The sequence below is a fragment of the Neovison vison genome, chromosome 1, assembly GCF_020171115.1.
Source record: "Neovison vison isolate M4711 chromosome 1, ASM_NN_V1, whole genome shotgun sequence".
Taxonomy (NCBI): domain Eukaryota; kingdom Metazoa; phylum Chordata; class Mammalia; order Carnivora; family Mustelidae; genus Neogale; species Neogale vison.
In genome coordinates, this window is record NC_058091.1 from 217,032,829 (window position 1) to 217,045,885 (window position 13,057).

General features: G+C 38.9%; 1 protein-coding gene across 1 annotated transcript; it reads left to right on the forward strand.

The window, feature by feature from the left end:
* Positions 1–70: 70 nt before the first annotated feature.
* On the forward strand, positions 71–12,779 carry ANKRA2 (ankyrin repeat family A member 2). The gene is made up of 9 exons (XM_044267286.1): positions 71–393; positions 3,604–3,996; positions 4,857–5,015; positions 7,230–7,295; positions 9,182–9,279; positions 9,770–9,895; positions 10,195–10,261; positions 10,945–11,025; positions 12,268–12,779. Exons 2-9 carry the CDS (start codon positions 3,708–3,710, stop codon positions 12,321–12,323), a joined length of 942 nt encoding a protein of 313 aa, XP_044123221.1. The 5' UTR covers positions 71–393; positions 3,604–3,707; the 3' UTR covers positions 12,324–12,779.
* Positions 12,780–13,057: the final 278 nt, after the last annotated feature.

The window sequence follows — 13,057 nt, forward strand, 5'->3', positions numbered from 1 at the left end:
AGTGACGTGATGACGTACGCACACGCGACTTACGCGTTCCGAGTGTCGCAGGGGCGGATCAGGAGGGCGGGGCGATGGGAGAGGAGGAGACGTGATCGGAGGGCCAGATGGGTGTTGCCCTAGTGATCCAGAAGGGTCTACTAAAGTGACCCAGTCTCTGTAGTATTCGGGCAGTAAAGACCGAACAACAGCATTTTTTTTTTTGAAAAAGACAAAAAACAAAACCAAAAACTGGAAGGCCTTTCGGCTGCAGTGACGCGGAACGTTTTTTGGCCAGAAACCGAAAGAAGAAGTCGGAAGTGACGTCGCGGTCAAAACAAGCCGGGGTTTGGGGGCCTGCTGTGAATCTGTGGCTGCAGATGGAAAGGCCCGACTCGCTGTCGGCTGTCGAAGGTAGTCGCGAGGCCCTGCGGTCCCGCCCAGTCGGCCTCCCGCCCCTGTTCCCCTGACTCTGTCGCCGTGGGTGAACCAGAGTTTCCTCCCGCGGCCCTTGAGCTGTGCTGGGATTTTTCGGGTAGAGTGGGCGGGTGGCGACCGAGCGGACTTATCTTCCTACAGGTGTCCCCTTCAGCGAGCTACTGTCTTGGGACGTTGGGACACCTGTCGCCTGTGAGGCATCATTCATTTTCATAGCACCTTCCTTTTCTTGTAGGACAACTTCAGGATTAGGAAGAACCGGGGGGCTCCTGTTACTAGGATCCACTGCGGGCTAGCACAGTCGCCCAGCGTGTCTCTCCCTTCATCCCAGGGCTCTGACGGATCGAGGTGATCCTAGGCCATACCTCTTTTTCTCTCCGCCTCCTACTCTGGATCATGTTTCCCCTCTCCTTCTCCTAGTCTTCAAAATCTTAGCTTAACCAGTCAATTTGGCTCTTCTTCTATAGAGCCGTGGCAAGACAGCGTTCTGTTTTCACTTCCTCCTTTCCCAGGTTCTCCGCTCAAAGGCCGGTAGTTCCATTCCGTCTATAAACCCTGATTTATGACATGGAAGATGTTTAGAGCTAGAAAGAGTATTAGAGATGTCTGCTTGAACCACCCACATTGTATAGATTAATAAAATGAGTTTCAGAAAACGTATGTGATTTTTCTTTCCAGGGTTGCACAGCTAGTTGTTAGTGACGTTGAACATGCAAAGCCGAATCTAATTAGCAAGCCTTTGTTGAGCATCTTGCAGGGTCATTTCAGGATAGAAAAGAATATAAAACGATGTTCATATTCAAATAGGAAAACACTTCTGGAACACCTGGGAGGATCAGGCTCTGCTTGTGTGCAAAGATTAGTAAGAGTGTTCTCCATCTTAGAGAAGTTTTCAGTTTCTTTGGAATAAGTGGAAACTTTCAAGAGAATAATAAATACTAAAAACAGAAATAAATGCAGTGTGCCAAGAGAGCTCAGGGGATTGCATCTAGGCCAGCTCTGGGTAGGAGTCTGTGGGAGATGCTTCTTCCCTCGGGAAGCATAGTTCACATCTTGCAATACATTTTTAAAGCCCTCTTCATTTATCCCTCTTTGAATCACAGCTCATTTCTGTTCCGGTTTCCTTCTTTCCTTTTGCTAAAGGATATTGACTTTGTTACCTGTTACTTTCTTACTATTATTATTATTATTATTACTACTGCTGCTGTTTGTTATTTCTTCTCCTCTTGTCCCTTGGAATTTTGGATTAGTTTCGTGCTGCTTCTTATTTTAGTGGTCAAGGTGCTCTATCCAAAGAGCTGCAGAGGTCCTTCATAATGTATAAGCTCCCTTTTTCTTTTCTCTACATAGGAAATAACAGTTAACTACCCTCACTACTCAGAGGATTGTTTTAAGGATCAATCTTGGAAAATGTTTTAAAACTGACAATAGTGGTTACCTAAAAATGTATGGTTTGTCAGCCTCTGCTCCACTGTAATCCTAATGCATTTTTCGTCTTAAATTCCAATTTCTTTTTAAAGATTTTATTTATTTATTTGACAGACAGAGATCACAGGTAGGCAGAGAGGCAAGCAGAGAGAGAGGAGGAAGCAGGCTCCCCACCGAGCAGCAAGCCGGATGCGGGGCTCAATCCCAGGACCCTGGGACCATGACCCGAGCCGAAGGCAGAGGCTTTAACCCACTGAGCCACCCAAGCGCCCCTTAAATTCCAATCCTCTCGAAATTTCTAAGAGGCAGTAAACCCTAACATGAAAAGATTAACTAGATGTTTTAATTTTCTTCTCCCTGTCTCAGGGATTACATGCATAGGGTATTTATAATCTTGAAATTCTTCATTTTTTTAGAATCAATTTTAGGTACAATAATGAAATTCTCTTGAAATTATATTAAGGTTCATAAGGAAGTGCCAGTGATTACTAAAAACTCATTATAAAACAGTAGCAGATGATTCTATAACAGTGTGCTTACAATCTATGCTTTGAGAGTTTGCATTTATTGAATTTATGTCTTAATTATCTGTATTTGAAAAAACCCATTTCTTATTTATACTTAATTATTATTTCTTAATACTTATTATAAAAATGAGATCTAAAAATTATAGTTTGATCCTAATTTCCTAGAGATAATAAAGTATAGGGAGCAAATCTATAATCTATGATTTCTATAGTAACAGTTTTCATAAAAACCTATTTTAAGTTACTAATATTTGAACTGCACAAAAACTGATAAATAAGTATATCTTAAACTTATCCAAGAATCACAGGTGTTCTAGATACTAATAGACATGGGTACAACGAGTTCTATCTTAAATTCAAACTCAGAGCCATTCATAAGTATAGCATGTTAAAAGGTGAACTACAGGTAAGAGTTTAAAGTTTTCACATCAAAGTGTTTTACATGGAAGTTTTTCCATGTAAATGGAAATGTTTTAGCCATTTTAATTTATGAAATGAAGCCTTGGCACTTTAACATTAGAAGGTGGTTTAAAGAATCTAGCAATCAGTGAAAGGATCACTGACTTGATCTGTGAAAATAAGAAATGTCAAATTTTTGAGAAAAAAATGCTATTAGGAATTTTTTAGAATGTTTTGTCCCAGTAGCAACTAGCTTCTTTCCACCTTGATGAAGTGCCTCCAAGTCCTCTTTGGGCTTCTGCAGTAGCAGGAATTTGGGGTAGTTCTGGCGGCTGGGAAGTCTAAGATCAAGGTGGCAGTATGGTTGTGTGCTGGTGAGGGCACTCTTCCTGGTTCACAGCTGCCATCTGCTTGGTCTGTTCTAACTTGGTGAAAGAGCATGAAAGTTTCTTTTCATTGTTACCTTCATCTTCTGTTCATTTGGCAATGTTCAAGAATAGGACAGGGGAGAAAGAGTAAAATTGTTGAAACCTAGTGATGAAAGTGAGAATGTTACTGTATTTCATTTAGTCTTTACCAAGATCCCATGAGGTTAATGATGACCTCCATTTTACAGGTGAGATTGAGGCTTAGAGAGGTTGAGTAATGCACAGGTGCACATAGCTAGTAAGTGACGAAGCTTAAATTCATACCCAGGTGTCTGCCTCTGAACACTGTATGCTTACTATTAGCATACTACTACTCCTATGTGTCGGTGCCTATAAGAGCACTCTTTGCTTATTTTGTGTACTTTAGCTAAGTTGATATGATATTTTTAATTTTTTTCTTTCAGATTTTTCAATAGCTGAATTCCAAGAACACAGTGGATACCAATCCTATAAAACAAAGAGGAAATCATGAAGAAATGTTTTAATTATTGAAACTACAGTTGAAATCATGGCTACATCAGCAAATCTGGATATTGGAGCCCAGCTGATAGTGGAAGAGTGCCCCAACAGCTACAGTCTAACTGGCATGCCAGACATTAAAATAGAACATCAGCTGGACTCGAATGCAGAAGAAGGATCCGCTCAGGGTGTTGCCATGGGAATGAAATTCATATTACCTAACCGATTTGATATGAACGTGTGTTCTCGATTTGTGAAGTCCTTAAATGAAGAGGATAGTAAAAATATTCAAGATCAGGTTAACTCTGACCTGGAAGTGGCATCTGTCCTATTTAAAGGTTGAAAGTTATGGTATAAATATCTGCATTTGTTTTTGTTTATTTTGTTTTTTGGTTTTTGGGTTTTTTTTCCTTTCTTGATCATGAGATTGTGAGTTTGGAAGTCATACTTTAATATGATTTGAAAGTCATACTTTAATATGATTTTCTAGAACCTCACCAAAACCAAAACTAAATAATTTCATGTTATTTGATCTCTATAAGTATATGTTGATTTTTTAAATGATTTTATTTATTTATTTGAGAGAGAGAGAGAGCGAGCAAGCATGAGAGGAGAGAGATCAGCAGGAGAAGCAGACTCCCTGCCGAGCAGGGAGTCCGATGTGGGACTCGATCCCAGGACTCCAGGATCATGACCTGAGCCGAAGGCAGTCGCTTAACCAACTGAGCCACCCAGGCGCCCCTATGTTGATTTTTTTAAATTTTTCTTGCTTGACCTTTGTTTATTTACAAATTCAAGTGTCTTATTGTACTCTTTAAAATGACAGGAGAAAAAAATTATTTGTGCCTTTTAAGAAATGAATTACCTTAATATTCCCTATTCCACAAATATTTGATTGGCATCACCTTCCCATAGTTTAATGCATTGATGTTTTCTTCATATTGTAGACTTACTTTTACAACAATCTATTGAATAAAAAAACTAATCTCAGAATAAAATCACTCAAGATTAATACAGATTTTTTCTGGAACTTCCACTGTGATAATGCAGAATTTTTACAGCAAAGAATAGTATCACTTGAGAAACAGTTGAAGATCTACCTCATGTATTTCTTTTTTAATGTAAACATTGACATAGAATTTTGAAATGCTTTGTCATTAAAATATTATTTTAACGTGTTTAAATTTATTTTACTTAGCTGAATGCAATATCCATACATCTCCTTCCCCGGGAATTCAAGTAAGACATGTCTATACTCCCTCTACAACAAAGCACTTCTCACCAATTAAACAGTCAACTACTTTGACCAACAAACACAGAGGAAATGAGGTCTCTACCACACCTCTATTAGCAAATTGTAAGTATATCCCAGTAATGTATTAAAATATTCTTATTACTAACAATGCTTTCAAGAGTTTGGCTTTGAAGCATTTTCTTTAAATGCGTATTTTATTTTGGAAAGCTTAAGTGATGTCTTGATAGTTCTAGTTATTTAAAAATTTTTTCACAGTATTACCATATAATATTTCATGTTTTATATTTGTTAAGAACAAATACAGATTTTTTAAAAAAGGTTTTATTTATTTACTAGAGAGAGCACACACAAGTAGGGGGAGCAGGAAAAAGAGAAGCAGACTGTCTGCAGAATAGGGAGCCCAATGCAGGACTCAATCCAGGACCCCAGAATATGACCTGAGCTGAAGACAGATGCTTAACGGACTGAGCCACCCAGGCACCCCAAGAACAAATACAGATTTTAATACAGACTTTATATAGGTTTATATAAATACAGGTTTATATTTGTTTATACACATACAGATTTTATACAAGTTTTCATTTTTTTTTTTTTTTTTTAAAGAGCGAGAGTTGGGGAGGGTAGAGGCAAGGAGAGAGGGAGAGAGAGAATCTTGTAAGCAGGCTCCATGCCCAGCACAGAGCTGTCACTAGGCTCTATCTCAGGACCCTGAGATCATGACCTGAGCAGAAATCAAGAGTTGGACACTTAACGACTGAGCCACCCAGGCGCCCCTACAGGTTTTCATTCTTTTTTTTTTAAGATTTTATTTATTTGACAGAGAGAGAGATCACAAGTAGGCAGGAGAGGGGGAAGCAGGCTCCCTGCTGAACAGAGAGCCTGATGCGGGACTTGATCCCAGGACCCTGGGATCAGGACTTGAGCTGAAAGCAGAGGCTTAACCCACTGAACCACCCAGGCACCCTCAGGTTTTCATTCTTAAAACCTTTATAGTCTTACTGTAACAAACAATTTGTCATTCTGAACTTTGTCCACACTAAGACATTGTGAGTGTTTTTCTGTTCTTGGAGTGCAGGGAGTGCACAATTAATCATTTATTCAAGGTCACACAACTAATTAGCCACAACTAGGTCTGAATTCAAGAATTTTTTTTTAAGATTTTATTTATTTATTTCACAGACAGAGATCACAAGTCAGACAGAGATCACAAGTAGGCAGAGAGGCTGGCAGAGAGGTGGGGGAAGCAGGCTCCCTGCTGAGCAGAGAGCCCGATGCAGGGCTTGATCCCAGGACTCCAGGATCATCACCTGAGCCAAAGGCAGAGGCTTTAACCCACTGAGCCACCCAGGTGCCCCTGAATTCAAGAATTTACTCTTTTTTTTTTTTTTAAAGATTTTATTTATTTATTTGACAGAGAGAGATCACAAGTAGGCAGAGAGGCAGGCAGAGAGAGAGGAAGGGAAGCAGGCCCCTGGCTGAGCAGAGAGCCCGAAGCGGGACTCGATCCCAGGACCCTGAGATCATGACCTGAGCCGAAGGCAGCGGCTTAACCCACTGAGCCACCCAGGCACCCCAGAATTTACACTTGAAGTCATTTTTTCATTTACTACCTCACTCCAAAGTTAAGAAAAGCCCATGGAGTCTTGAAATAATGAATTTGGGATTTCAGAGGACTTAATCAGTAAAAAGACAAAAGGTATGTCTTTGTGTGTTTTAGATCCAACATTCTTACAAGTTTGAATATTGAGTTAGCGTTTTAAAAATTAAATACCTAAACCATCTCTTTGATTGATGGGATCATTACCAGTTTGCATTGCTAATAGTTGATCATAACAGTTTGTGTATTCATTGATAACAATACTTTGCAAATGTCAGAATTGCCTTAAACATACATCAATTCTCAGGTACAGAATAGCTACTTGTAATGTTAGGATATGTATGTGTGTGTGTGTGTGTGTGTATATATATATATATATATATATTTTTTTTTTAAAGATTTTATTTATTTATTTGACAGAGATCTCAAGTAGACAGGCAGAGAGAGAGGAGGAGGAAGCAGGCTTCCCACTGAGCAGATAGCCTGATGCGGGGCTTGATCCCAGGATCCTGGACTCATGACCCGAACCGAAGGCAGAGGCTTTAACCCCCTGAGCCACCCAGGCACCCCTTTAGGATATATTTTAAGTTAAAATTTTTTAAACAATAAAATGAGAGGGGGTTTTTTAGAAAAAAGAATTGCTGCACAAATATGAATGATATGACGAAAGCGTACTCTCTAGGTAGAAAAACATGAAGCTTTTTGTGGTATCTTTTCAGCTTTATCTGTTCATCAGTTGGCTGCTCAGGGAGAGATGCTCTACCTAGCTACTCGGATTGAACAAGGTAATAGCCTGTTTTTTTTAACTGTGCTTAAAACATATTTAATTGGATTTATTAGATTTTTGTTGTTTTATTTTAATATAGGAAAGTATAAAGACAAAAAACAGTAGTTGCATAATCTCATCAGGCACATAACTCCATAGGTAGTAAAAAAAATAAAGTACTACAAAGTACAAAAGTTACAGCCTCCCTTACCACCTTTTCCCCAGAAGTAAACATTATAAATTTCTATGTTTCCAGGAAACTCTTTTATTTTATTTTTATTTTTTTAAATATTTTATTTATTTATTTGACAGACAGAGATCACAAGTAGCAGAGAGAGTAGGCAGGCGGGGGGTGAGGGTGGGAAGCAGGCTTCCTGCTGAGCAGGGAGCCCAATGTGGGCTTGATCCCAGGACCCCGAGATCATGACCTGAGCCAAAGGCAGAGGCTTAACCCACTGAGCCACCCAGGTGCCCCATCAGGAAACTTTTAGAAAACATTCCTGTTTATTTTTATGGTTATTTTTGAAAACATGCATTTACTTTTTGGTATGTACACAAGAGGGAAAATATTATCACACTGCATTGCACTTTTTTCACTTAATTGGAGATCTTTCCATATGAGCACATAAAGATTTATTTCTTTTTATTTCTCTCTCTTTTTTTAAGGATTTTCTTTATTTATTTTGAAAGAGAGCATAAGCAGAGGGGAGGGTCAGAGGGAGAAGGAGAAGCAGACTCCCTGCTAAGCGGGGGCCACCCCCCGACCAGACAGGACTCGATCCCAGGACCCTGGAATTATGACTTGAGCCAAAGGCAGATGCTTAACCAACTGAGTCACCCAGCTGCCCCCTATTTCATTCTTTTTTTTTTTTTTTTAAGATTTTATTTATTTATTTGACTGACAGAGATCACATGTAGGCAAAAAGACAGGCAGAGAGAGAAGGGGAAGCAGGCTCCCCACTGAGCAGAAAGCCTGATGCGGGGCTTGATCCCAGGACCCTGAGATCATGACCTGATCCGAAGGCAGAGGCTTTAACACACTGAGCCACCCAGGTGCCCCTATTTCATTCTTTTTAATAGGTCTATAGTTTTGCACTATATTGCTGCATACATACATAGTGTATTTTTATTTTTTAACCAGTCTCTTTGGTGATGGTTGATTTCAGTTTCTCAGTATTAAGTAACATTCCTGTTGGCATTCTTTTTATGTATAGTATAAGTTCCTACAAGTTTATTTGCTGGGTCAAAAGGTATATGGATTTTTCGCTTTTACGTATATTGCCAGGTATTTGTCCTGTCCTCACTCCAGAGTTACAGTTTGTATTTCCCCATAACCTCAGTGACACAAAGTATTATCAGATTTTAATCTTTGCTAATCTTATGGGTGAAAATGGTATCTCACACTGGTTTTGTTTAGATTTTTTGAATCAGGGTCTATTTAGGCTCTTTTGTATGTTAGCTGCTTGATATATATTGATTTATATGACCTCATCTAAATTTTAAAAATTCATTTTTTGTTTTTTATGTTGCATATATTTTTTTTAACCAGTCATCTTCCTTTGATTCTCATGTTTTCAACAGAAGCTTAACATTCTGTAGTGGTAAATTTATTTTTTTCCTTGTAACTTCTGAGTTTTATATCCTTCTTCAAAAGGCTGTTCTACTTCAAGATTATAAATAATGGAGGAACACCTTTGCTTATTAGTTAATTAACTTAGCTAATTAAACACGTGGAAGAAGAAAAAGTTAATGGTACAAACTCACATAATAGGACAGCAAATAAGTCAGCAGGAAGTGAACCTCATCGAGTAGTATAATCCACCTTTTAGAATGCCAGTATTTTCATAATGATATTAATAGATGGTTGTTAAATTAGATTACAAAAATTGTTTTTCTTTTAAATAGAAAATGTTATCAATCACACAGATGAAGAAGGATTTACTCCTTTGATGTGGGCTGCAGCACACGGGCAAATAGCTGTGGTAGAGTTTCTACTTCAAAATGTAAGGAAACTGCCTCGGAAAATGTGTACATATAGTTACTTAAGTCTTGAGTAAAGATTTTGTATCTCCAGCCAACTAGATGTAATGGTAGAGGATCCAAAAAAGTTTTGCACGCTTTTTGTATTCTCGTGAAACGTGGATCTAGTTGGACAGATAAGACTAATCATACATGAAACAGCAAGAGAGAATCTCATGCCTGGCTTCCTCAGAGTGCAGTGGGAACAAAAGAATGATCAGCATTGTAGGAGAAGCTTCATGGGGGAGATGTAACTTAACTCCATAGTGGAAGGATAGTTAGCTTCAAAATAGAGGGAGGAAGGAAGGCCTCCAGACAACCGTGATAATAAGGACATCCGTGAGTAGAAGTTTGCATTATTAAGTGAAGAACATTACTTGGCCTAAGTACTGAACTGTAATTCTCATTGACAGAAATAACAATATTCTTATTTAAATGAATTGAAAAGTCTTTTATCTCTCCTTGCCACTCCAGGGTGCTGATCCCCAGCTTTTAGGAAAAGGTCGAGAAAGTGCACTCTCATTGGCCTGTAGTAAAGGCTACACAGATATTGTCAAAATGCTGCTTGATTGTGGAGTTGATGTAAATGAATATGATTGGGTGAGTCTATAGTACTGATTTTTAAAATACTGTAATAAATCCTAGGAATTATTTAGTTTGGAGAGACATAAAAAATTTTACTAGACATTTGGAAAAAATAGCTAATTAAACGTAGAAGAAAAAGTTAATGGTATGAACTCAGTTATTCTGATTTAAATATTCTTACAAAATATGAAAATTGCAAAAAAAATTGCCTTAAATGACTTTTATATACTGTTTTTAGTAAAACATCTCACAGCAACATTAAGTTATTCCACTCTTGCTCACCTTGAAAAACTAAATCACCTTTTCCTTTGCAGAATGGAGGGACACCTTTGCTTTATGCTGTACATGGAAATCATGTTAAATGTGTAAAAATGCTCTTAGGTAAGCCAATAAAAGTGATATTTAGAAAATACCATGTGAGGACTTTAATTTTTAACAAGCTGGCTGCCCTGGTGTTACTCAAGAGAATGACTAGCTATTATTAAATATTGTTAACTCTGCTGAAGCACCCGCAGCCACAGAGCTGCTCATGGGAGAAGCAGCTCTGTCCTGCAGCACACCTGTGCTTCGAACATTTGTCCCTGTTGCTTCCTCTTGAGGATCATGTCTGAATCCATCGTTGTTTTCCTGTCCACAGTGTCTATGGGCATAAGTTTTGTCTAAGGTTGTTGATGAGTTTCATCTGTTAGCAAGGACCCCCTTTTTTTTTTTTTAAGATTTTATTTATTTATTTGACACGGGGAGATTACAAGTAGGAAGAGAGGCAGGCAGAGAGAGAGAGGAGGAAGCAGGCTCCCTGCGGAGCAGAGAGCCCGATGTGGGACTCGATCCCAGGCCCCTGAGATCATGACCTGAGCTGAAGGCAGCGGCTTAACCCACTGAGCCACCCAGGCGCCCAAGGACCCCTGTTTGTTTGAGGCATCCAACCCCTGACCCTGACCCGCCAAAGTGAATTCTGTGCACTCTTTGCTGAGGATCTGTCCTGCCGTTTGCACTGAGCCAGGCACAGACAAACATACCTACATTTTCATTTTATTTATGCAGATTTTTCTGTTTTGGTACAGAAAATGGAGCTGACCCAACCATTGAAACTGACTCTGGGTATAATTCTATGGATTTAGCTGTAGCCTTGGGCTACAGAAGTGGTAAGTGTATTTTTTTTTTTAAGATTTTATTTATTTATCTGACAGAGATCACAAGTAGGCAGAGGGCAGGCAGAGAGAGAGGAAGGGAAGCAGGCTCCCCGCTGAGCAGAGAGCCCGATGCAGGGCTCAATCTCAGGACCCTGGGATCATGACCTGAGCTGAGGCAGAGGCTTTTTTTTTTTTTTTAAGATTTTATTTATTTATTTGACAGAGAGAGATCACAAGTAGGCAGAGAGGCAGGCAGAGAGAGAGAGAGGAGGAAGCAGGCTCCCTGCTGAGCAGAGAGCCCGATGCAGGACTCGATCCCAGGACCCCGAGATCATGACCTGAGCCGAAGGCAGCGGCTTAACCCACTGAGCCACCCAGGCGCCCCTGAAGGCAGAGGCTTTAACCCACTGAGCCACCCAGGTGTCCCTCAGGTTTTATTTTAATTGGTAAAACTCTGTAAACAGTACAGACTAGTGGACTAAACTGTTTTCATGATTTGTAGTCTTAAATATGGCATGTTATCCTAACTCCTGGCAGTAACTTTTAACTGTGGGCAAAATCAACAAATTCTTACAAAGTCTGGAAATGAGTTTGTTACTATTAGTTGACACCAACCCAAATAATTCATTGCAAGAGTACACACCAATTTACAGACAAGAGTTGTTTAACCTTTTTTTTTAGCAAATTACTTATAAAATGCTTTATAGTTGCCCTTTCTCTGTTCCTTAGAACACACCTTGTACGAGAACAGAATCCAGGAACTTAGACGATCGCTAAGTCAGTGACAGGCTAAGTTTTAAGTGCACTAAGTAGTGTATTGCAATCTTACCATCCTCAGAAAATGGGTATATCCTCAGAATAGGAGTATATCCTATATCCTCCTCAGTATACTGAGGAGTATATCCTCAGAATGGGAGGAATAACTTTATTTTATTTTACTTTTTAGTATTTTTTAAAGATTTTATTTATTTATTTGACAGAGAGAGAGAGCTGTCACAAGTAGGCAGAGAGGCAGGGAGAGAGGGAGAAGCAGGTTCCCTGCCGGGTAGAGAGCCCAATTCGGGGCTTGATCCCAGGATCCTGGGATCATGACCGATCATGATCTGCCGAAGGCAGTGGCTTAACCCACTGAGCCACCAAGGTGCCCTGAAATAACTTTATTTTAAGGAAAAGTTGATGTTAAGTTGAATTTGGCAGTTCTGTGTAAAATTTTATGATCAACATGCTGTGGTCTTGATAACCTGTCTGTTCCAGTTCAACAGGTCATTGAGTCACATTTACTGAAGCTGCTTCAGAATATCAAGGAATAGACATAGTTATCAGGAAGTGTTGTCTGCCCTTCCATTTACTTTTCGGCTCTTATAAATGATAGTTTTGTTTACTTATAAATTTTTACCTCAGTTGCAAAATTTACTGGTTTTAGTAAGTTTTAATATTCCTCTGAATAATTCACTGGTTTATAATAAAATTAATGTTGATGCTTTTTTATAAATGTGTTTTACTGCATATTTAAAATTATAAATTAATGTTTTGTGGCATGTAAATTTTTATGGTACAGATAGTTAATCTGTCTTTGTATCAAGTGCTGTAATTTAACATTTTCAAAAATTATTCTACCCCGTTCATCTTCAATGTTGTATTAACTCATTGACTTCACACAGGTTTGCTATAAATCTAAAGGAAAAAAATTTGTTTTTGTTGAATTTAAAAATGCACAGTGTGACTGTTTACAAAATTATGTTATAAATAAAGTACTTTTTCTGTTAGTTTGCATGGTAGTTTTTTTTTAATTTTTAAAATTAACATAATGTATTATTAGCCCCAGGGGTACAGGTCTGTGAATCACCAGATTTACACACTTCACAGCATTCACCATAGCCCATACCCTCCCCAATGTCCATAGTCTACCCCGCTATCCCCGGCAACTCTCAGTTTGTTTTGTGAGATTAAGAGTCTCTTATAGTTTGTCTCCCTCCCAATCCCGTCTTATTTCATTTATTCCTTTCCTACCCCCCAAACCTCCCACGTTGCCTCTCAACTTTCC

Coding starts and splice junctions, on each gene's coding strand:
- ANKRA2 (XM_044267286.1), top strand. CDS start 3,708: ATGGCTACATCAGCAAATCTGGATATTGGAGCCCAGCTGATAGTGGAA. Junction 7,296..9,181: donor AGCTACTCGGATTGAACAAG/GTAATAGCCTGT, acceptor TCTTTTAAATAG/AAAATGTTATCAATCACACA. Junction 9,280..9,769: donor TAGAGTTTCTACTTCAAAAT/GTAAGGAAACTG, acceptor TTGCCACTCCAG/GGTGCTGATCCCCAGCTTTT.